Source organism: Falco rusticolus, chromosome 1, assembly GCF_015220075.1.
Source record: "Falco rusticolus isolate bFalRus1 chromosome 1, bFalRus1.pri, whole genome shotgun sequence".
NCBI lineage: Eukaryota > Metazoa > Chordata > Aves > Falconiformes > Falconidae > Falco > Falco rusticolus.
The window spans coordinates 17,584,547-17,606,588 of NC_051187.1; the positions used below are offsets into that span (position 1 = coordinate 17,584,547).

The 22,042-nt window shown below is 44.0% G+C and overlaps 3 protein-coding genes across 15 annotated transcripts in view; 1 reads left to right on the plus strand and 2 right to left on the minus strand.

The window, feature by feature from the left end:
• VMP1 (vacuole membrane protein 1) overlaps positions 1-4,996 on the minus strand; it is a 68,732-nt gene extending 63,736 nt beyond the window's left edge. For 3 of the 5 annotated variants that reach the window (XM_037371823.1, XM_037371785.1, XM_037371830.1), the window contains exons 1-2: positions 4,885-4,980; positions 407-535 (exon numbers count right to left, since the gene is read on the minus strand). The gene's annotated coding sequence lies outside the window, so the exon portion shown is untranslated. Of the gene's footprint in view, positions 1-406; positions 536-3,241; positions 3,264-4,884 lie in introns of those variants that run through there. The other 2 variants (XM_037371793.1, XM_037371804.1) reach the window with 2 other exon arrangements.
• PTRH2 (peptidyl-tRNA hydrolase 2) lies at positions 4,950-7,112 on the plus strand. 3 transcript variants are annotated; one of them, XM_037371861.1, is made up of 3 exons: positions 5,029-5,066; positions 5,360-5,521; positions 5,641-7,112. In XM_037371861.1, the coding sequence occupies exon 3, from the start codon at positions 5,660-5,662 to the stop codon at positions 6,176-6,178; it is 519 nt and encodes a 172-aa protein (XP_037227758.1). In that variant the 5' UTR covers positions 5,029-5,066; positions 5,360-5,521; positions 5,641-5,659; the 3' UTR covers positions 6,179-7,112. The 3 variants fall into 3 exon arrangements, with proteins under 3 accessions (XP_037227774.1, XP_037227764.1, XP_037227758.1); XM_037371877.1 differs by lacking the exon at positions 5,360-5,521 and having other exon boundaries at positions 4,950-5,066; XM_037371867.1 differs by lacking the exon at positions 5,360-5,521 and having other exon boundaries at positions 4,980-5,066; positions 5,645-7,112.
• A 496-nt stretch (positions 7,113-7,608) lies between these two features.
• Positions 7,609-22,042, minus strand: part of CLTC (clathrin heavy chain) — a 34,301-nt gene continuing 19,867 nt past the window's right edge. For 2 of the 7 annotated variants that reach the window (XM_037371630.1, XM_037371640.1), the window contains 20 exons: positions 21,974-21,985; positions 21,150-21,275; positions 20,435-20,577; positions 19,788-20,022; positions 19,322-19,444; positions 19,080-19,225; positions 18,730-18,913; positions 18,196-18,388; positions 17,595-17,752; positions 17,213-17,377; positions 17,012-17,119; positions 16,717-16,884; positions 16,418-16,567; positions 16,028-16,159; positions 15,752-15,862; positions 14,862-15,032; positions 14,362-14,583; positions 13,229-13,249; positions 10,197-10,272; positions 7,609-9,017 (listed from right to left, as the gene is read on the minus strand). In XM_037371630.1, coding sequence (XP_037227527.1) covers positions 8,893-9,017; positions 10,197-10,272; positions 13,229-13,249; positions 14,362-14,583; positions 14,862-15,032; positions 15,752-15,862; positions 16,028-16,159; positions 16,418-16,567; positions 16,717-16,884; positions 17,012-17,119; positions 17,213-17,377; positions 17,595-17,752; positions 18,196-18,388; positions 18,730-18,913; positions 19,080-19,225; positions 19,322-19,444; positions 19,788-20,022; positions 20,435-20,577; positions 21,150-21,275; positions 21,974-21,985 — 2,769 coding nt within the window. In that variant the 3' untranslated portion in view covers positions 7,609-8,892. The remainder of the gene's footprint in view (positions 9,018-10,196; positions 10,273-13,228; positions 13,250-14,361; positions 14,584-14,861; positions 15,033-15,751; positions 15,863-16,027; positions 16,160-16,417; positions 16,568-16,716; positions 16,885-17,011; positions 17,120-17,212; positions 17,378-17,594; positions 17,753-18,195; positions 18,389-18,729; positions 18,914-19,079; positions 19,226-19,321; positions 19,445-19,787; positions 20,023-20,434; positions 20,578-21,149; positions 21,276-21,973; positions 21,986-22,042) is intronic. The other 5 variants (XM_037371649.1, XM_037371656.1, XM_037371671.1 and 2 more) reach the window with 3 other exon arrangements.

Below are 22,042 nucleotides of genomic sequence, written 5' to 3' on the forward strand. Positions count from 1 at the left end.
CACCATTTGCAGTCTTTTGTCATTTCTTGCATTTTAAGCCAAACACTCCAGTTCTGCCAGTATCCTGCTGCTTATTTTTTCCTCAACTGTCCTGATAACCATTCCTTCTTCTTTATCTACGTCACTGTTTTTCAATTACAATGAACACAAGAGTAAAAAGTAAGACTTTTTACAGGTGGGTAAGTGATTGCACTAAAGCAGACAGCGTTACACATCTGTAATACGGTTTTGTTTCAGTCATCAAATGCTCTACATATAAGCAACAATTTACACAGGGAATAAGTTAACAGTTTCTTGGCAAAGTAACAGTTTGGAGAGCACTTTCCCTCTAAAGTCAAAGACGGCCTGGCACATGAACACATTTAGGTAAAGGATGAGATCAGTCTCAAAGTGAAACATTACATACCCTTTCAGTTCCGTACAACTATATCACTCTTCACTACTTCAGTATTTGAAGCCAGTGGAACAGACAACTACGTCCTCAGCTCCGCAGACATTCAAGACCAAAGCGACTGCTCTTCCAAACCTCCTGTCCCTACAGAGTAAGATAATACTGTTCATCATGTGATACACAAAACAGACGCAGTCCCTAACTTGAAGGTTAATAACTTTCCTAAAAGACGACAGAAAATAGAAAAAGTAACTGTGTGATTTTTTTTTCCAGTCCTTTAACACTCATGGGAAGCATTCAATTAAAATAAATTAGGACACATCTGAAAGATGTTCAAAATCCCCATAGATTTAGCTGTAACGGGTTACACTTTGATAGGCGTGCATTTATTCCCATACTAAAAATGTTTTTCTAACTAAAATAGTTTAATCCCTCAAGGGAAAAGTAATTCAGTTAAAGACCACAGGTTTCAATTTTGTGGGTTATGCCTCTGTACACCAGACCTATTTTCCAATTCCTAGCCAAATACCATTTCAAAAAAATCATCTTACAATTTAGAGTTAAAATTTCCATTTTCCCAAAAAGACTTTGGGACATCTTTTAGGAAAGAATGATTTAATATTGTTGTAACATGAGTGTCAGGGATGCCGCACATTTTCATTTGAGGTGACTAAAAGTTCCGCCCCTGCCATTAAAGCCACGTATATTAAAACTGTTCTCTTTGGCAGATCTTCTCAGGTGAAACATGAATACTGATGGTTGTCTGCATAGATCCAGCAGTAGAATCACATGCTATAACAATGCAACAAAGTCACTGCACACTACAGAGATGAAAAGACATGGAAGATGGTAGAAAAGACAAAATCCACATTGTTCAGGTCTTCGCAGCGATCTCTCACCGAAAAACTTCCCTCAAAAAAAAAATTAAATAAAAGAAAGGAAAATGAAGGAAAACCGGAAACATGAACATTATCCATTGCTATTATGTAGCATCTCATGCTACCATGCAAGTCACAGATCAGTTCTGTGCTCCTCACCCTGGCAGGGGGCAGCAAGCCTGGGGTGCAGATCACAGCTCACAGAATGAGACTGCTCCTCTGCAGACTGGGATGGTGCTCAACCAGCTGCCCAGAAAACCCCTTCAAGGTTATCAGAAAGGGTGAAATAAGCTGCTGAGAGGGTGACCTGGGGAGATCACAGGAGACCTCCCCAGTGCTATTGCTGTGCTGCTATGCTAACTTCGGTTTCCCAAGTGCCCTGCTCAACTATACCCAGATATTGAACGAGACAGCATTCTAATACACTGCACTTCACATCCTCTCTCAAACAGGGATTCAGTGACAAGTACTACCACAGCGCCGATCAGCACCACAACAAACCTCTTGGGGAGGGCACATCATGTATGCCCAAGCAGCCCTTTCACCAAAATTGATGACTTGGAGAGACTGACAGAAGAGAGAGGCCACGCCACATTGCAAAGACGACTGTAAAGTTAACATTCAGGTGGCTAAACAGACACGGTATCTTTCACATCCTTAGTTCCAGAGACCTCTGTAGAAATCCACACACATACTATCTGCCAAGCTGTTTGTCTCGCAGCCCTCAGTCTGCATTCTGCATTCAGAAGGTGGCAGGCAAGCTCTCCGTCGGCCTCCCTATGCTGCCCAAAGGCACAAAGAAAGGTCACAGGAATTGTCACAAGATGATAACGCATCCTGCACAAAAAATGGCCTGCTAGAATTTGACTAGGAAAGAACAAAGAGTTAGAAACATAGGAGTACAAAACTGAAGAATCGTCACCCGACTCCTCCAGCAGCTGGGGGAGAGTGCAGATTTGGTCGGAACTTTGCCTTTATACTATCTTTTAAGTGCTGGGATACGGTTTCCCCACAAGAGGATGCTTGAACCTGCCCAACCATTATATCCGGAGTGCTTCTCCTGTAAGAGGCATGGCACTGATGAAAGGGGACAGACAGAAGTACCTAACAGACCTCACAGAAAACAGTAGCTGAAACATGCTCCTGAGATAACGACTGCTGCTTTTCATAGACATTAACAGTCTCTAACTGGAACCAGTTCGAGTTACACTATGGCTGCCCCGGCCATTCAATGAGAATAAGCTGCCTGTACAAGGTAAATCACAGAGGCTAATTCTGAGCCTTGTAAGAAAGAATACTCTTTTAACAAGTTTAAAACACACTGAACAACTGCCTGCCTCACTAATAACACCTTACTGTCTCCTGGGTCCATCTGGTCAGTGCAGCACCTAAAACAGCAAGGTGCTGCCCCATGACTGTAGTTGAATACAAAAAGCTTGGTGTGGCAACAGCTTCAGGGCCATGCCCTTTGTTCTCACAGGATAGCAAAGTCCATCCAGCTCACTCTTCTCCATAAATAACAGAAGTTAAAGTTCTAACCTGCAGATAATAGTATGTTTCCTGTCACATTTTATTATACCAGTAAAACTGGCACTGGCTTACTCTTACTATAGATCAGAAGTAATAGTTTCTTGCTTTAAAACAAAAGCTTGTTAAGAAATAAGAGCAGATCTTGAAACATGCATTAATTACACAGAACATTCTAAGGAGAGGTATTCACAAGATGTAGTCAGAAACAGCCATGACATACAAAAGATATTCAAAGACAACATCAGGAAAAAAGCTTTAAGGTAGAAACAGCGCAGAAATTCCAGCTAAGAGGCTTGCTTCCAGCATACCCTCCTCATTGCTACTACCCACTTAAAAGCTACTAAATCTCCTCCTATCCTTTCCCACAGAAGTTATAAGTACCATTGATTTCAGCTGTTAAGTAGGACAAGAAGCTTAGCTCAAATTAATAATTAGTGCTCACCTCCCCTTGCACAACTGGGAACACATTTTTTCAAGCTCTCATCTGAAAACATGGAATGAAGCCATCATTACAACTGTCACTTACGACCATTAAGGAATAAAGAAAAATCCACCTCATGCTGTAGAAATAGTGGATTGAAAGAAAGAGGACTGACATAATGAAGCGCATTTCAACAGGCAAATTAATGCATTAAGACAAGCTTATATATGCTCTCATAAGGTAAGACAGTATAAAGCATGAGAACCCCCAGTCAACCTACCTGGCAGGAAGTGGGGTGAAACAACCTTAAAGAGCACAAGTTCTAACAGCAGAACAGTATGAAAAGCCACACTCAAACGAAATACATGTGCTCCAAGGTATAAAAGAGTAATATCACACTCTCTGCGGCTCAGAGCACTCAACCCATATAATTAACATCAACTAAAGCAGGATACCCACTTGTTGGTGAACACACAGCAGAGGAAATAAGGACAGGAGAGAGCTGTGAAAAGGTGTCATACATGCAGTTCAAAGCGGATAACCTGGATTCACAGCACTTTATAGATAAACAGCCGCTATCAAACTTATTACCCCTTCCCTCAGGTCACCTACATGATTTGCCAAACATCCAAGAGGCAAAACCAGAACAAAACGGGAACCTTACTGCTTTATTATCTTCTGTAATCACTAGATGACATTTGCCAGAGAACTAAAAACCAGGGAAAGACATGCACATGCTTAACTTCAGCCAACAGAAACGAGACATTAAGGGTCTTCATGGATTTGGGCCTAAGCAGCCAAGCCTGGAAGGGAATGCACAACTATGGGAAGAAGGGCGGCCGGCAGGATGTAGAGGATGCGGTGAGCAAGCCCGCTAGCAGAGGACAGCACGTTTCTGCTGGAGAGGCGAAGACCACCGGACCGGCCTCCGACTCCTCGCAGCCAGAAGGATGGATTTCTCACTCTGCCGTGCGGCACCGTGCCCAAGCAGGGCGATTAGGCCCCGCAGGTTCCCGGGGTCTCGTCCGGCGTGACGCGAAGGTCTCGAGCAGCGCAGGTCCCGGTGGGCCGGGGGATGAACGAGCAGCAACACGGCCTCCGCCCCCAGCCGGGCCCGCACCGGCGCCGGGCTTCCACCCGCGCCTCCAGCGGCTCGGGGACGGCTCCCCCGCCCCCAGCCCCTTCACCCTCCCGGCGCTCGGCCCCGGTCGCCTCCCGCTTCCCCCACAGGCCGCCCGTCCCGCCCGCCAGCCAGCCCTCCCGGCCGGGCCTGGCCTCCCCCGCCCCCTACGTGCCACAACACGGCGCGGGCGGCCGCTGGGTCACGGTGCCCCAGGCCACCGCTCCCGCCCGCCCCGCGGCTCCCCTGAGCCCCACGGAAACATGCGGCCGAGCCTCGCGGCGCGCAGACCCCCATCAGCGCACTGCCTCCGGGGGGCCGGGGGGCCGAGAGCGCGACCCCGGGGCGGCCCTGAGGGGAGCGGCCCTGAGGGGAGCGGCCCCGGGGGCGGCGCTGAGGGGGCGGGACGGAGGAAGCCGGGCAGGGGCCGCTGAAGGGGGCGGCAGCGCAGGCCCCTACCCCCCGAGGAAGACCCTGCGACAGCCACAGCCCCAGCCTCGGCTCCAGGCCCGGCTCCAGGCGCGGCCCGCAGCGCCGCACTCACCACGCTCCGCGCCGGTAGCTCCCGCTGGGCCCGCGCCAACCCGGAAGTGCAGGCGGGGCCAGGGCCGCCCCTTCCCGACCAAACGGGACGCATCACTTCCGGCGCGCCGCCCTCGCGCCCCGCCCTCTTGCCTCACATCCGGGCGACGGCGGCGGGGTGGCGGCCTGGCGGGCGTGTGGCAGGTAAGCGGGGCGGCGGGCCTCGCTTCCCCCGGCGGCACCACCGGTGCCCGGCCCTTCCCCTTCCCTCCGGTGCGAGCGTCCTCAGTGCGGCTCGACCTCTGCATCCGCTACCCCTTGGGCCGCCCGAGCTGCCGCAGGCCTCGGTGGGGTGGGGTGGGGTGGGGTGGGGTGGGGTGGGGTGGGGGCGGCGCTGCCCCGCCCCTCTCTCCCTCCGGGAAGCAGGCCTCGAGGGGCTTTTGGGTATTGAATTAAAAAACCCTTCACCGTTTTACCGTTTCTGTCACCGGTTTTAGTGTAACTGCCCCATAATTGGCGATTTTTATCTTGGTTCGGCTTCCTGAGCTGAAGCCCGTCAGCGGTGGGTTGTGCATCGTCACCGGTGACTTTGTGGTGCGGAAGGAGAGGATCATGCACCCAGAAATTTGTCTCTGAACGTCCTTTCCCAGCGCGTGAAGGTGGAATAGTACTTTTTAAAAAAAAATACAAATGCTTTGTTAGTTGTAATATAATTTTTAACAAATAAGCAGGTGCACCCTAACAGACTGAAAAATGCTCTATTCCCCCTCTTTCCTAGCCAGTCTCCAAAATCCATCATGGATTATCTCTCCAAACCCGGGTTGCTCAGTGTCATTGCCGGAGTCGCGTGTGGCATGTGCCTGGGATGGGGCATCCGTGGGAGACTTTTAAGGCAGACCAAAGCTGGAATGACTGCTCCTGTCAATAGCCTGGGGAGCGAAGCCAGCATCATGGGAGAGTCTGGGGAGTTCAAGATGGTGCTAATTGTCCGCAACGATTTGAAGATGGGAAAGGGTAAAGTAGCAGCACAGTGTTCCCATGCTGCTGTTTCTGCCTACAAGCAAGTTCAAAGAAGAAATCCTGAACTCCTGAAGCAGTGGGAATACTGCGGACAGCCTAAGGTGGTCCTTAAAGCTCCTGATGAAGAGACTCTGATCCAACTCCTGTCTGAAGCAAAGCACCTCGGACTGACCGTGAGCTTAATACAAGATGCAGGTCGTACTCAGATCGCTCCGGGCTCCCAGACAGTCCTTGGTATTGGACCGGGACCAGCTGATGTAGTAGATAAAGTTTCTGGTCACCTGAAACTCTTTTGAACGGGGACCAAAGAAATCTGAATGCATTGGGGTGTATTGGTACCAAAGGGACAAAATCCAGGTTTGGGGATTTTTGCATATATTCTCTCAGTATAAATAAAACAACCAGGCTTTGTAAGAGACTTTAATTTGCAAATCATGAGTTTCTCTAGCTTCTGTATTGTGTTCTAAAGTAGGAAAGAAAATGGCACAGTCAGTGGAGTTGAGGAGAGTAGAACTGGCAGAGTTTTACTAGCCGTAAGAAGAAACCCAGTCTAAGACTTGTGTGATTGATCAAGGATTTTGCACTTTGGCTTACTGACTCGGTTGAAGCATTAGTGGAGTTTGTCCCATGTGCTAAAAACGACAGGTTCCCCCTCCCTGCCTTGCAGGGTTTTGTTTTGGTTTTTTTGAGAGAGGTGTTCTTCAATTCAGAAAAGATCTGCTGAAGCAGTTAAAAATTGCCCCACACAGCTGGGGGTAGGCTGTAGCCAACTTCCTTCACCACCAGTTTCTAACAGAATAGCTGATGCAATAGCTTGTAAGTGGTAGGAGGGCGACCAGGCTTTACTGCCCAGACCTCACGAGCCAGGCGATAGTTCTGGGGAGCAGCTGTGAGCTGTGCTCTGTTCTAGATACTTCCATGTAGCTACTGCACCTGCAGGAATCAGCAAGCAGGTCAGCACACCCAGTTCAACTGAGGTAGGGGGTTACCCTCAAATAACAACTTGTTGCAGAGGGACTAACTTAAATCCTGTTTTACTTGGAATTACCAGGTCCTCTTGGGTTTAAGGAAGCACTCTGTTACAGATTTTACTGGACAGAGTTCAGAGGACCCTGATCATGGTTTGTGTAAATTCTACCTGCGCAGCTCCAACACTAAAAGCAAGGCCCCTGCATTTCTGATTAGGTGAGCTTTCCGAGTCACACTTCTAATAAAGCTGTTCTGTGAGAATTCTGCTGTTGAGCAAGCCTTTTACAGCCTCTCAGACTTGTCTTCCAGTTGAGTCCCTACAAAACCGGTTGTAAAACAAGGAACAGAAGGATTTGGCTCCATCAGTCAACTTTACAGACCCAGAGGCAATGTCAGAGGTGTTGAAATGCAAGTGTAAGCAACAGCGAACAGAAGTTCTTTATACTGCACCTCAAACCTAGGCAGAATGCTTTTCAAAACCTGACACTACTCACTGCTTCTCTTCTGCTCTGTTACACTCTTGAACAAAGACCCAGAGTCTGCAGCAGGTTAAGCCCCACCAGATGCCACTGCAGCATGGGGCTGGCAGGATCACAATGCAGCTGCAGGGAGTGAGCAGGAAGGGGACTCTGCCTCTAGTGTGGAACCTGACACCCACAGTGGCTCCTGGTTAGGAGACTGGAGCTTCTACAGCCATCACAAGTAGGGCCAGTGCTGTAATACTTATTACACTGAAATATGACAGTATTCATAGAGGAACATTTAAGTCAATTTTATTTGAAGCTAAATATGTTTAAGGCAACTTACATACCTAGAACATGATCTCAGTTTAACTGACACACCCTACTACAATCCTAAGTATCATCTGGTCAAATATGCTGTAGTTGACTGCAGTGCAGCCAACTAGTGGAAAGTGCTATTTTCCTCCCTCTGGCATAATCCTTCTCTAGAAAAAGCGTTATGTATTTTCTTGTATTGCCCCCGCAGTGTGAGACACCACTAATAGTCTCCATTTCTGCTCCTCTAACGGCCCCTCATACCTCTGAATGAACGCACCTGCATGCCCCATAGCACTAGCACTGTAATACTTGGTTCAAGTTCAAAGGTCCTTTTTGAAGACAGTAAAGTGAAGCTACCACTATGCAGCATGTCCACAGTCCAGTAATTTATTTTTAAATTGAGTAATTTCAAATTGCACAAACAAAACTGAACAGCAATATGCTTGAATTCTCTCTTCTGTACACTCAAAACAGTGATCTAAAACACCACAATATCCAACATACACAAACCTCAGGGCAGGGTTAGTAAATACACAGATTGGAATCATGGTGCTCTGTTCCTGAATGGAATGTCCCACAAAAGCACAGGATACAGCACAACGTAAGGTCATCTGTTACATATGGAGTGAGCAAAAAGACACTAGCATTTTCTATATGCGTAACTGGAAAAACCTGCATAGGTTAAGGAAAAAAAAACCCCTTTTACTCATTTTAAGTCAGGCAAGGTTGTCTGTACGCATTTTAAATTCTTTTAGAGCTATGCAATCCAACCCAGGTAGGATATGCTGATTAGTGTTGTCTCTTGTCAGCAGTCTTGCAAGGTCAAATACAAGTATCTTCGCTTTAGCTTTCTCCGAATATACAGTGAGACTTAAATGCATTTAGAATAGACAGTACATACTGTAAGCTGCTCACATACAATGAACTTAAGATTCAGTATTAGAGTGTAACACTATAGAGTGCAAATCAGAATCTTCACAATAGACTTAATGGTAATAAGCAGTCCTGCAAAAGCCCACTTGAACGAAGTCGTTTAAACTATTCCCCTTTCAAAGTAAAGTCTAAATGACATGGAATGTGAAAAAGATTTAACATAAGTGATTCAAATAGGTTGCGCTAGAAAAAACAGTCCTTCATGAAATAAAGGTTACAAGAACACGAGGCAGAACTCTTTGCTTTTCCCTGTTATGAGTTAAAGCGGGGAGGGACGGTGGAGTTTCAGTAAGAAAATACGCTAGCTCCAAACTGACGTGTGCTGCATCTTACATGCTGTACCCAAAGCCAGGCTGTGGTTGCCCGTACGGAGGCGCAGTGTAGCCATAGCCAAAAGGTGCTTGTGGAGGAACTGCGACACTGGGTCCTGCTGTCAACATGAGCTGTGGCTGACCTGGAAGACAGAACAGCCTCATCTTTATTCCTCGGTACCAAGAGTTCAGCCAGTAAAATTCCTGCAACTTCCCTGTAGACATTTGTATGTTTAACAGTAAGTGACCTGGTTTGGGCTCCTTAGCAGCCAGAATGGATATTTCCCCAGAAAAACTCATGACAGAGTACATGGGGTAAAAACACTACACTATGAAGTATGTGGACACGGACAGATTCCTGAAATCTGGAGCAAGTAGTTTTAGTTTTAAGCTCTTAGAAATCCAATTATGAGAGAGAAGGCAATGGCTTCCTGTTCCTTCAGCATTCAACTCACCCAGTCCAAGAATCAATCAGGCTTTTGAGTAGCATTTACTGCTCCAATTGTGTTAGTAACTCTGCTTCATGTAAGGCCTGAGTCCCAGGCTACAGCAAGCCTGATGTGAAGGCTCAGGAGTGCAGGGGTCAAAGTACACAAACACCTTCTAAAACATTCTCATAAGCCATGTTCCCGACAATTGAATAGCTCATTCTGGAGAGCTACATCTTTGATAAGTGTCTGATTTTCAGCTGCTTATGATAACCATTTAATACCACAGCCCAATAGTCGGCAGCTCTAATAGCATGTTAGGCCAGGACACTCTTCCCAGACTCACTCAGCCTTATAGTAGCAATTCAAACATATTAAGAATATGAAACCTGCATAAAAACAACTTGTTACAACATTTTTTGCTTTGGAGACAGGGTAGCTTTACTGGCACATTATGTTGTGACTAGAGATGTCAGCTATACACTGGAGGCTCCTTTATCACTGGATGAAATTCATATCTGTAACTCTTACTAGAATTACCAGAATAACCTGCGTAGAAAGGAAATACCCAAGATAGGGGTAAAGTGTGTTCAGCAAGATCCAAAAATACTGCACTTGGTGGAAGTCTGGAATAGTACAGCTCTTCCAGTGCTTTTCTTTCAAAAGCTTTTCCTTAACAAGCTAGGACAGTCTTAAATCCTGCAGCCTGTATCCACTTTTAGCCACAGCAGCACTAGCACGGTACTTTAGTATTTTGGAACTCATTCTTTTAAGACTTGATTTCACATGAGAACATTCCCACTTTCAAAGACTTCCCTGGGGAAAAACGTGACTAGAGAAAGGTTGTTGTGAAAGCAAAATGTGTTATTGACAGTACATGAACTAGAACATTACCATAAACAATAGGTTGTGTTTCTGTAGCTTGCTCCTCTTCCTTTCTCAAGGACTCTGATGCATCCAGTTTATCCACCTGCAATTGAAATCAACAGTTAAAAAAACTCCTCTAGAAAGAGGTACTTATTCATGGCAGGGAAGTGGAAAAGCCTTAGTGGTATGTTAACACCCATCAAGAAAAGGAAACCACTTCAAGTTAAAGATAAATTCAAGTAGCAATGTTGGTACTGATGCAGTCAAAATTGTCTGTTTCCTGAAAAGAAACCCTAATTGAGGGATTCGTGGAACTTCTTTGAAAGCTCACTCCAGGCTGAAGCTTTGTATGAAAGGTCCCATACTGGACTAGAGCTACTTTGACATCAGTAAGCTCATCGGTCAGCATTGCTCCAACTACTTCAAACCAAGAGCCTTAGGACACAAACTCAAATTTTAGCACCTTTGGTGTTGGAGCAGTTGCTAAGGTAACGCTCAGACCTGGAGAAGTTTCCCTGAATGGAACATTGAGGCAAAGTAATCTGAAGTTGGTATTTGTATACAGCAGACTGCAATAGCATCCGACATGTCACTTGAGCCTCAAGATTTTCACTTTCCAAACCCATTCACTCATGCAATTTAAGTTCAAATGCAGAGAATGCATGTGTATAAGACTTGCTTTTTTCCACTTTAGAACTGTGTGGCAGTCAGCCTAAACCCACAAACAGTCAACGTGTTTGAGTTTAACACACAGTAAGAAGACAAGACTAGCCAGCTTCACTCTGCTGCACAGCAAGTGCAATTGTGCTGTTAGCCCTCCCCTACAGAAAGGCAAGAGAAGAAACTTAATTCTGTAGTGAAATATTGCTTGTTTCTAAAACAGATCCAAGGAGACTCAGCATTACTACAGTCTAAGGCAGGCCCTGAAACCGAAACCACAAAAATTAGGTATCGATATTTTATTCTAAATCTTATCTCCCAGGTAAAGTCAGTCAATCCTGCCAATTACTTTTGAAGACAGTAAGACAACTCAAACCAGATTAACCTTTGATTTCATTTGTGTCCTTTGTAAAGGAGTTTGAAGACAGTTTTCCTGTACTTACACAGGGTTGGCATTACATATTCAGCTACACCAACCATAAGTTCAACAGCTTTCAGCGTAACTGCGCTACCTGAGCAAACATTTGCAGGCAGCTCTTAACAGCTTTCTTCCATTTAGTTGTGAGTTACAACATGTGGTCCATAAACCTGTTAATCTGTAACCTCAATTAGAGGCATAAATCCAGGAAGTGGCATAAGTCCTGAGCTTTATGAGTTCATTCATTGACTGGGCTTTCGTGGCAAGCCTTTTTGTTGCCTCACACCAGTATCTGCCTTGCTGCTGCCAAAGTGCACAGGAGTGTATGCCAATGAGCTTCAAGACTCGTTTCCAGACACCATGCTGAGAACTGCACTGTTTTAACTCAAACAGCAACACACTGAACACAGAAGCACAGGTTTAGAGATGCAAATCCAAGGAGAATGTGCAGAGTTTGCTATTAAGCAGAGGCATTTGGCTTACGCACACTTGGAAAGCCTCCAGCCCAGGACATTTAATGCATTTTTCACCCAGTTTTGATGCCTCCCCTCAGAGCTAAACAAGTATTTACAGTAACAAGCACGAGTTTGAAACCAGCCCACAGGATGGTTCTTACACCACTTGCTTGAGCATCACCAGGTTCAGTACCCTACACACTTGTAGCAAGATTGTTTTAAAGGCTTTTCCACAGGGACTGCAAAAAGCTGCAGAGGAAAAGTAACATGCATTCAATGTTATTGTGTTATGTGTGCATGAAAAATAGGCAAAAGTACTGAAGCAAGAGTGAGGTCTGAAGATGACTGCCATACAGGCTCCCCCCAAAAAACCACACGCAGCCCACAGCAATGCCTTGTAGCTTAAGGAATAGTGGGATGTAATTGCAATGACTGCTACACATGCGTAGTTTAGGCAAACACTGCAGTTCAATTACCTTTTTTCACACACACGCTTTCTTACTGCCTCACCTACTAGCTGCTGAAGGACCTTACACTACACATTTTAGTCAGGTTAGCCTTTAGTTCCAGTGGTGTCATTACAGACATCTTGTCACCAAGAAGCCATTTGCATTTAGTCCATCGTCTAGCTGTTTGTCAGTTTGTTCGCCCTTTGCTCAGCCACATTAGTGGAAAACTCACGCTAGGGCTGACCTCTGGTCTAAGGAGAATCCCAGTGGTATTTGTACAGAAGCAGATGGACAGAAACCTTAGAGATTGTCCTTCAGGAGGGCAAAACTGCATAGTGAAAGGCAAGCCTCAGAGTAGCCTCAGAAGAGCAATAAGCATTACCTTTTTTATTATTATTTTTTAAATGAGGTAGCAAGAGAAGTTTAGTGAAGCTGAAGAGCTTGGAAGGCAGTCTTTTTGGCACAACTACAAGAAATTTACTACAGGGAAGAGAACCACGGACTTTGTCTAATAGCTGAAGTTTTAAGTTGCCATGTGAACTAGAGCACCATGTGGTTTAGACTAGCACCATAAGAACCGGACACCTGAATAAGGAAGTCTCTTCTGAAGCAGCTAGTATCTATTCTGCCTACTGTCAGCACGCATTAGTAACGGTCAAGAGATCAGAAACTGGATCACAGTCCTTAAATGAGTAAATACCATACCGATTGACAGTTCAGAGACAGTGGTCCAAGACTTAATGGTTTCTTATCATAGGAGGTTCTTCCAGTCAGATTTCCTGTCAAATAGTAGCACTTGTGTATCCTTTTGATACCAGGTTGACTGTGATCCAACTGATCACCTGTATGCCCTTCCTGAGGATCTATAAGCTTATTAGTAGCAAATGAATCTACTTTTGTCCTACAGCACTAGCTACTTGTAGAGTTAAACAATTTGCATATGCTTTAGTGATATTTTGTTTGGGGGAAAAAGCAGTAGCAGCAGTGTAGTAAACATAGGAAAGGAAAAAAACTCATGCAGAATCCTTAGACTTAGTCCTCCAGACTTAAAGATGGAAAACAAGAATCAACTTTCACCTTTTCCTTTATTGCATCAACCTGCAAAGGAATTCAGAAGGTGCAGCTTAGAAAAAATAAAATTCCATATTTAGCATATAAAAGGTAGAAACAAAAGCGTCAGGGAAGAAATAATTAAGGTACAGGTGAGTAAAAACAAAGATACACCAGAAGTATCTGCTTTAGAAAGGCAGCTCTGCTTGTCGCTAGCTCTTAACTGCATTGATTTCATTAGCTATGCTACAGTTACATCCTAACGCTTTAGCAGATCATCAAATTTTAATCTTTTAAGAATCCCACTGCAAGACTGCTACTCTCAAGAGAGGCCTGGTATTAGCTTGGTACATCAGTCATCTGACAAGTGATGTTACTGCTTCGATAGCTCCCCACCTCCCCCAAAATACAGCATTTAAGGATAGCAGATTGGCTATGGAGCTACAGAGTAGTCCTGCCTTTAGAAGCAACAGCCAGGCAAATCTTCTAGATAAGCAGGCACTCTAGTCTTCATTGACTCTAGTTTCAGTTAAGCTTTTACTTCTCAGAGGAAGTGTCTTAATTAAGGAATTTACACCATTTCACTGGAAGATACACTAAAAGCTTCAGCTAAGCAAGTCTTGCTAGTGACAGTTGGCAATTAACTGAAATTTGGTTCAAGTCTGTCAAAACATTACTGAGTACCTTCCCCATCCTAAGTCACTTCAAACAAAAGCCGAGTCATAATTAGTGCGATTAAGTATCAGAGCCACATTTTAAGAGTTAATGCACAGCAGACCACGTTAAGTCAAGATCTAGCCATAAAAGCTTTTTTAGTATACAGTCTAGAATTTAGTTAAAGAGTTTGATCCCAGCTGGGATTCCTGACTGATGCAGCATATGAAAAGCCTGAATCCTGGAACTACTTTTAAGACACTGCCCATGGCCAGGCAAATACTACTGATGTAGGTTCTGTAATTGGTAGATAGGGTGGAGTCTGCAAGTGTTTCAGTCTCTTAGAGGGCGAAGTCTCTCCCCAGATGGACTGAAAAATAAGTGTGGACATGGACAGACAGACATTTGACAAAGCCCAGATCAATGTTAGTAGCAAGCAGACAGTCTCAAGGCATACACCACAGTGACTAACAAGCTTTCAGCATCGGAGAAGCACCTGCTCTTACCTTGGTCAAGTACTCCTTCATGACCTGAATAAAGTATGGCATGGCAAAGTCCATGATGTTGTGCCTCCACGCCGTTTCCAAGACAACATCTGGCCTTAGGAGATCGTAGCAGGTGAAGAGACAAGCACCAAAGCATTCTCTCTTGTTCTCCTGCAAGAACCACTGCAACAACTCTTCTGCCAACTCAGTATCTTTGGATTCTGAAGCATACTGCATTGCATCCTACAACAGGAGAGTCTGTTTAGCCTCAGGTGCCATAGTACAATGGCTGACATGTACGTGGTACTTCACTAAGCTGCAATCTACTACTGACATTAGTAGGAGGCATTCTAGGACTTGTTTGCAAGAAATCTGTCCATCTACTGCCACTCTGAAGCAAGATTTGCCAGATCAGCAACAGCCACCAGCTAGTAGCATCCAAAAAGGTGCAACTTTACCAGAAAGTCACAGGTCTCTGAAAAAGCCAAGCATGTTTAACCAGACCTGTGCAACGGTCTTACCTTATACAGTCTGTCTTTCTTACAGAGTTCTACACTCTGTTTCCAGCGATTGTTTCCTTTAAAGAGATAAGCAGCAATTCTTCGGAACTCTATTAGTTCATGTTTCTCCAAACGTTGAGCAAGAGAAATGTTGTCAAAGTTGTCATAAGCATCTATGGAAGTCCTAAGAGCCTGAGTTAAATAGAAAAGAAAAGTTATTCACACCTCAAGTGTACAACTGCATCCACAAAGATGCAAACATTTCCATACTCCTATTTCCAGGAGGATGAAGTACTCTAGCCAGACCTGCAGAGAGTTTTAGGTTTATCTGGGGGTTTGGTTCAGGCATTTGGTTTTTTATGAATTCAAGTTAGTATTTTTCAGTGGTGATTGCTGAGGTTAAGGAGCCTCTGAATACCAGAGTTGTTTTCTGAAACCTGTAGAACAGCTAGACATCATAACTGTTTGCCCCTTCTGTGAATTCTTTCCTTAGCACCCCCACTGTTTGCCTTAAATAAAAGCTGATCTGCCACACTCATACCAGAAGTAGCCAGTCTACCATCCCCAGGAGTGACCCAACAAGCTCCCAGAAAGTCACTACCAGTTCTCCACTTAATCCTTGTCTAATCACCACTAGTTTAGTTCGAAGCGTCAAAGAACATACATTCAAGGAATTCAAGTCAAAAGCAAGCAGGTAAAATCTACTGACAACTAGAGAGAGAGAGAAGCCCGTCTTTCTAAACATCAAATGCAGATCAAGAATATTAGTTTAAGACTGACACAGAAGCCAGCATGAAAATTTTGAAATTCAGGAATAGCTGTTTCTATTATGAAGCACATACAACACGCAAGTCGATACCCGTTCCAGATATTACTGCTGCTATTATATTATATCTTGAGACAAGACATACCTGGTAGTCTTCTTCAATAATGAAGAGGTTGTTCAGGGACTCATTCACTGATTTGTTGTTGTGATTTTGAACAGAGCGCAGGTAAGGCTTAACCAGTGGGAGCTGTTTAACCTTCAAGGAATCAGGTAGATAAGTTTAAGTCAAGATAACTTTCTGTAGAGGTCCCCTAGCATCTTCCCCGAGGCAGTGAAGTAGCTGAGCATTTTAAAGTGCTACTAAAGCTAAATGCTTTTCCAGCTGCAAATTTTCCTTTGACCTGGATAGCAGGAAAGTTACCTTTGTGAAGAAGGTGACAGCACGAGTGTGGTCAAGCCGAGGGGACAACACCATCAGCAGATCATTGAGCAACAGAGGTTTAAATTCCAAATAGAATTGAACTGCCTTGTAATACAGCTCTACATTGGCCACCTAGAGATGAGTAAGGATGCACATTCAGAGCAGAAGCTTGATCACAGAGAAATCAAAATGAAAGACAGACATAACCTTAGATATTCCAGCACAACTGACTAAGACTTATTCTTGTGTCTAGAAATCTCTTCAGTTACTGTAGTTGACTTGCTTTGAAATTGCGTGGCAATACCACAGAACTTCGCACTTTAAACAGGCTACAAGTAAGAGAAGCACACATAGCAAGAAATTTACATCCTTTCACTAGGGAAGTAATACCTTAGTGATGATATCTTTGAACTGGCCTTCTTTCCAAGCATCTGTTGGGTGATTCATCATTGTGATTATGGCGTTATCATATTCCTCATATTTATCATACAAGAACACCAGTTCAGCCCAGAGATGGGCTTGCTCTGCAGCTCTAAGAACCTAAGCAAAAGGTATATTAGAAATTCCAGTCAACATATGTTACTATCAGTGCTATGAATAATAGCTCAAAAGCTGCTATTGCAAAAGCAAGGGTACAGACAATCCCAACAGATACGTTTAAAGTTAAATTTAAGGCCTCAGACATTCACCTTGGGAATGTTGACTCTGGACCAGAACAGCTCCAAGTGCTCTCTCATCTTCTGTGGCTTGAATTTGGAGTAGAGAATTGCTAGCTCTGTAAACATCCCCATGTGGGCTCGCTCAAGGCCAAGCGCTGCTTCCAACATAGTTATCAGCTCTTCAAAGTAGCCACGATCCTAAGAGACAGATAGTTACGATACGTTTCGTATTTATTAGGAACCAACCTGAATCTAAATTTCCAGTTTTGGACGAAGTTGCCATGAAAGAATTTAGACTTTGTGTAACAGGAGTCAGTTTAATTACCTGGTAATAGTTGATTAGCTCTTCCAACTCATCTGCATGCACTACAATATGGAGTCCACACATCTGGGCCAGGCGGAACTCTTTTCCATCAACACAAGCAAAGCAGACCTGGAATCAACAATTGCATTATTGCTTACAATCAAAGCTTCTCAAGAGGCTCAGCTACAGCTTTGAAGTCCCTCAACTTATCCATAAGTTTACCTCTTTCCATGTGCGAGTACTGTTTGCTTTCCGAGCACCATCTACAGCTGCCTGGTATTCACCTAGGTGAACTAAAGTTGAAGCTAAACGGCCAAAGTTGGACACATTGTTATACAATAGCTTAGCTGCTTCATACATCTTTTCATCATAACAGCGATCACCAACCTGCAGGAGAGCATAACCAGGTTATTCTCCCAGCTTTTCAGTCAAGGGCTTACATAAAACATGTAGCATTCAAGCCATTATCAAAACGGAAATGCCTTTTGAGTTCAAGATCTAGCTACACACCCAAAGAGACAGAAGACCCAACACCCCCCTGATTAGCAAGGCCTAAGGAGCCTGCTGCTGTGATCCAGCAATACTGGAACTCAGTCTCACTCACTTGTTGGATATGTGCGTTGTTTGGTCCATTGATAAACTCCTCTAGCTCTGCTAGACGGTTTGTTTTAGCAAGAGCAAAGATTAATTCTGTTTCCACATATGACTCCCGGGCCTTCTTGCGTGCCATCTGGAGATACTTCACCAGTTCTTCCCAGTTTCCTATGGAACAAGAGTTCAGAATGCTTATTCCCTGCCATTGAGTACGCTTGTGCTTAAGCTGTACCACCAGCTCAACTTAGTTACATGTAAGTATTTCCACAGCTATTCCCAACAATCAAGACTAGCCTTCGTACTGCACATCCTAGACCAGACTAAAGTTGTCTTACAACAGACCTAACTAGAATCCTGGAATTTAACTTCATGCAAAGACCTTCTTAGTAGCAACTGCTAGTCTCCAGCTAGCTGGAGAAAGTAGTTTTAAGACCACTGAATCTGCAAATGGAATACACTATCTTTACCTGTTCTCACTTAGGGCAGTCTTTGAAGGACCAGATTCCTCTACTTGCATCAAGGTACAGATTTGGCAGAACTACAGATTGAGCAACTACACAAGAGAGCTGAGCAACATCAACAGCAATAATTTAAACAAAACTTTATCATACCACTGGCATTGGCAGCTTGAACAACTTCCATGTAGGAGGAAGGATCATCTGCTTTAATATACGAGTCAATTGCTTCCTTTACCATCCCCTTCTGAAGCTGTGCTTTAGCCAGCTGACTCCATACAGCAGGCTCATTGCAGCGTTCAGCAAATTCATATGCACGGTCCAGGTTTCCAATATGCTCTATTAATACCTGAAGAAAGGGTGACCACAATCAGCCACTATTTATAAAGGTCAGTTTTACAAGATGCTGAGCTGTGTTTTGTTACTTCTTCAATGGATCCACAGTTGCTTTTAAAATAGGGACTACTCTGCACAACCCATGCAGCCCAAGTGATTTTAGGCTTACGAAGTCTCACTTCAAGAGGATTCAATACACAGCATTCGTTCTACTTTAAGACAAGACACTGAGCAGCTTTGGTCACTTTGCTAATTGATGTTAAGTGCTGAAGTCACAAGTTAATGGCAAAGTCCTTGTGTTCACATGTCTTAAGGAGTTATAAGACCAATACAGAGACTGAGATTTTAAGATACCTGTACAGCTGATGTGTTGACATCAAATTTCCTGAAGATAGCAAAAGCCTCCTCAAAAAGCTCATTGCTAATAGCTATATTGGCTATGTCTGGAGCATCATAGTTATCCAAGCGGTTGATGTACTCCATGACACGGGTGCGATCAGCCTTAATAGCTGTAAGAATGAGAAGGTTCTGCAGATTCCTGCATAGAGGAAGAAAATATTAGTACATACCAAGTAACAATCAAGAAATTCACCCTTCCTTCTGAGGAAGGTATTAGTTTATTTGCTGTTCCACACTACAACAATTTAACAGCTGCACCAGGTATAATGTCAAGTTTCCCATGACCTAGTTTTGACTTTACACACCTGTGCTCACTGAACACAGAGTTATCAAGAACTATTTTCTCCAGCAGTTCAATAAGCTCATTAGGAAGATCTGCAGTCATGAAGGCCTTCACAGTAACAGAGACTTCCTCAGGATCCTGTGTCTCTGACAGTGCAGTCTGTACAACCTGTAGGAAGAGCCAAGCAATTGACAAATCAGTTAAGTTGGGTACTAGCAAGTGAAGTCAGGACAGCAAAGGCTTTTAAAGGTTTGTCAGCCCTACCTGGTCAATTAGCGGTCTTCTGTAGGGGTTGCTTTCCAGTAGTACGCTGGCCCACAGTTCAGGGTCTTTACGACGAACTAAGTAGCGGGAAAGACTTTTGAAGAGGGAGTTCTCATTGCACACCTAGTGAAAGGCAAAGTCTATTCAGAGTGCAGTCACAGCTACTGAATGTACAGTGAATGAACTAATTGTATCGCAACATTAAATAAGCCTGCCTGGGATGCAGATTAGAAATCTCAGGCTTTGGTGCTTCTTTTAGCCTCCTATTCTAAGATATCCAAGGGAGTCCCACTTCTTATTAAGTTGCAGAGGGAGATTAAATAGCTACCTATTCTGTTAGAAGTGAGCAGTTCCTAACTTAATACTTTTTAGGAATTAAATGCATTTGTCAGACAAACCCAACCATCTACCCCATGATACTCAGGTTAGAACTTAACCCACGAGTTCACTGCCTTGGCATACGTACATTAATAAGTTCCAAATCACACTGTCCACGCTCATAAGCCACACAGGCCAGGTGAGGGTCCCTCTTCTCACAGTACTTGCCAACAACACGACTATCATAATAAGGATTCTCACGCAGGAATCTTTCTGGGTTGTTGTTGCTATCAATGTATATTTTGGCCAGTGCATTGTGAGTCGCAGGCTCCTCACAACCCTCGTGAATTCTTGCTTCCAGCCAAGGCAGAAGCAGTTTCAGCCTAGAAGGAAGCAGTTTTCACATTAGAGAGGTTGAGTGAATAAGCAACTACCTGCTTGCACAGTTTCTTCACTATTCAAGTCAGCTTCAGCATAGGATAGACTCAGTAACTAAAGCAAAAGTTACAGTACTCCGTTTTGACCTGCATTCTAGTTCATTATTATAATGGCATAACATTCTGACACTATGAAAAACATCACATGCCAAAGGCACTCATTTTATAGAGGCCGTCTAAGGGAGATCCCCAACACCAGCCAAGAAGTAAAGCAGACTTCTGCTGCTCACTCACCAAACGGCAGCTTCTTGCTATGTCAGTACCGGCTTTAGCTACGTAAGGAGGACACGCATTGATGTAAGAGCAGTGTAACACTGCCAAATCAGTAATGGTGAAGAGATTTGTATAAGTTCAATACCTGTTTCTTTTCTCAACCTCTGCAACAAGCTCATCAGTCGAAAATTGACCTCTCACTACAAGGATAAGGTTCTTTATCACATCTTCAGAGCAATCCACATCAAGCAGTCCCCCAATAACCACAGGCAGACGGCTTGGATTCACCTGAACAGGATCATTTAAAGAAGTCAGTGTGTTGTCACGCAGCATAGGTGGCCAATACTTATCCCTAGAAGTACACACGAAGGCTGCTTATTAAGATTGACCTCATCTTCCTGCCTTTACTTGCAGCTTCCTGAAGTTCTGCACAAGCTTCAAAGTCAATTCTTCAGTCACCAGGGGTTCACACCACAGTTCAGTGGCTCGCTAATGCTCAGTCCCCAAAGGAGGAGCTCCCGAGCAAGCCAATTTGTCCCTGCAGGAAGTATAAAAAAAAGAACTTCCCCACCCCCAACATGCTGGAAGTTAAAATTACCCTAAAAACTCCGAAGTTATTCTACCAAGTCTCCCTCCTTCAAGAGACACGTTAGCAGAGGTTACTGCTCAGCTTGACTGAAGAATAAGAGACCTGACTCACGTAAGGGCTAACTCAGGGCTAACTTAACAGAGGCCACTAACAGCTACTTAATTATGAGGCTGTTTGGAGAATACTTAAATATAACGCCTATAGTTGCATATACTATTAGAAAGATCAACCAGTTTGACCCATTAAAGCTGAGTGACAAATCGTAACTTACCTTCTGCACATAAATCTCAATATACTTTTGGAGATTATTTCTATACAAATACAGCACCAAGTCGTGGACAAAGTCAAAGCGATCACACACAATGATGAGTGGCAACTGGTCAGTGAGTTTAGCTTCCTACAAAGAGAAAAGCCTTAGTAATTCGGTTTTGTTCTTGGGCTTAGGCAGACAAATACAGTCACTTAAAACTGTTAAAGCAGCTGAATTTGGAAAGCTAAAATTCGACACTTAGCCCAATAATGATAGCTCATTGTTCAACTAATTGTTTGCAATATGTAGCAAGTAGGAGTTCTCACGCCCACTTCAGGGTCTACAGCAAGAAGCCTTCTGAACTTTAACCCTGCTCCTTTGCACAGCAGAGTATACAAAAGTTTTACAACACAATACAACTATTACAAGCCTAAGCTATGGATAGCATTCTTATCTGCCACTGGTGTTCGGTGTGCAGGATTAGCACTCTGGGATTTCAAAAGGAATTTAACCAAGACTACATTAAGTTATGGTTCACAGTGTAAAACATATATACAAACAAGTGTCTTGTGATACCTTCTAACTATGGATTTAGAGAACAGTTAAGAATCAAGCCAGTAGCAGTACTACTTAAATTGCTCATCAGATTAGTTATCTAAAAGCATTCAAACTTTCAGCGTAAGATTACAAATGATTACAGTACAGAAGCTTAGGCTATGTGGCAGACAGTATTCAGGATGCATACTTCAGATTACTTATTTGAACATGCACATCCCAGAATATAATCCTACGTATAAATTACACTTAAGGACTTTACACAGGGAGGCCTGTACTGGGAGATTTACCTGGTACATGTCCTGCACATTCCAGACATGGAACAGCACAAAAAACAATAGCTTTCATCAGGAATTTGA

What these genes read in the sequence shown, in the direction of transcription:
- PTRH2 (XM_037371877.1), top strand. Translation starts at nt 5,660, where the DNA reads ATGGATTATCTCTCCAAACCCGGGTTGCTCAGTGTCATTGCCGGAGTC.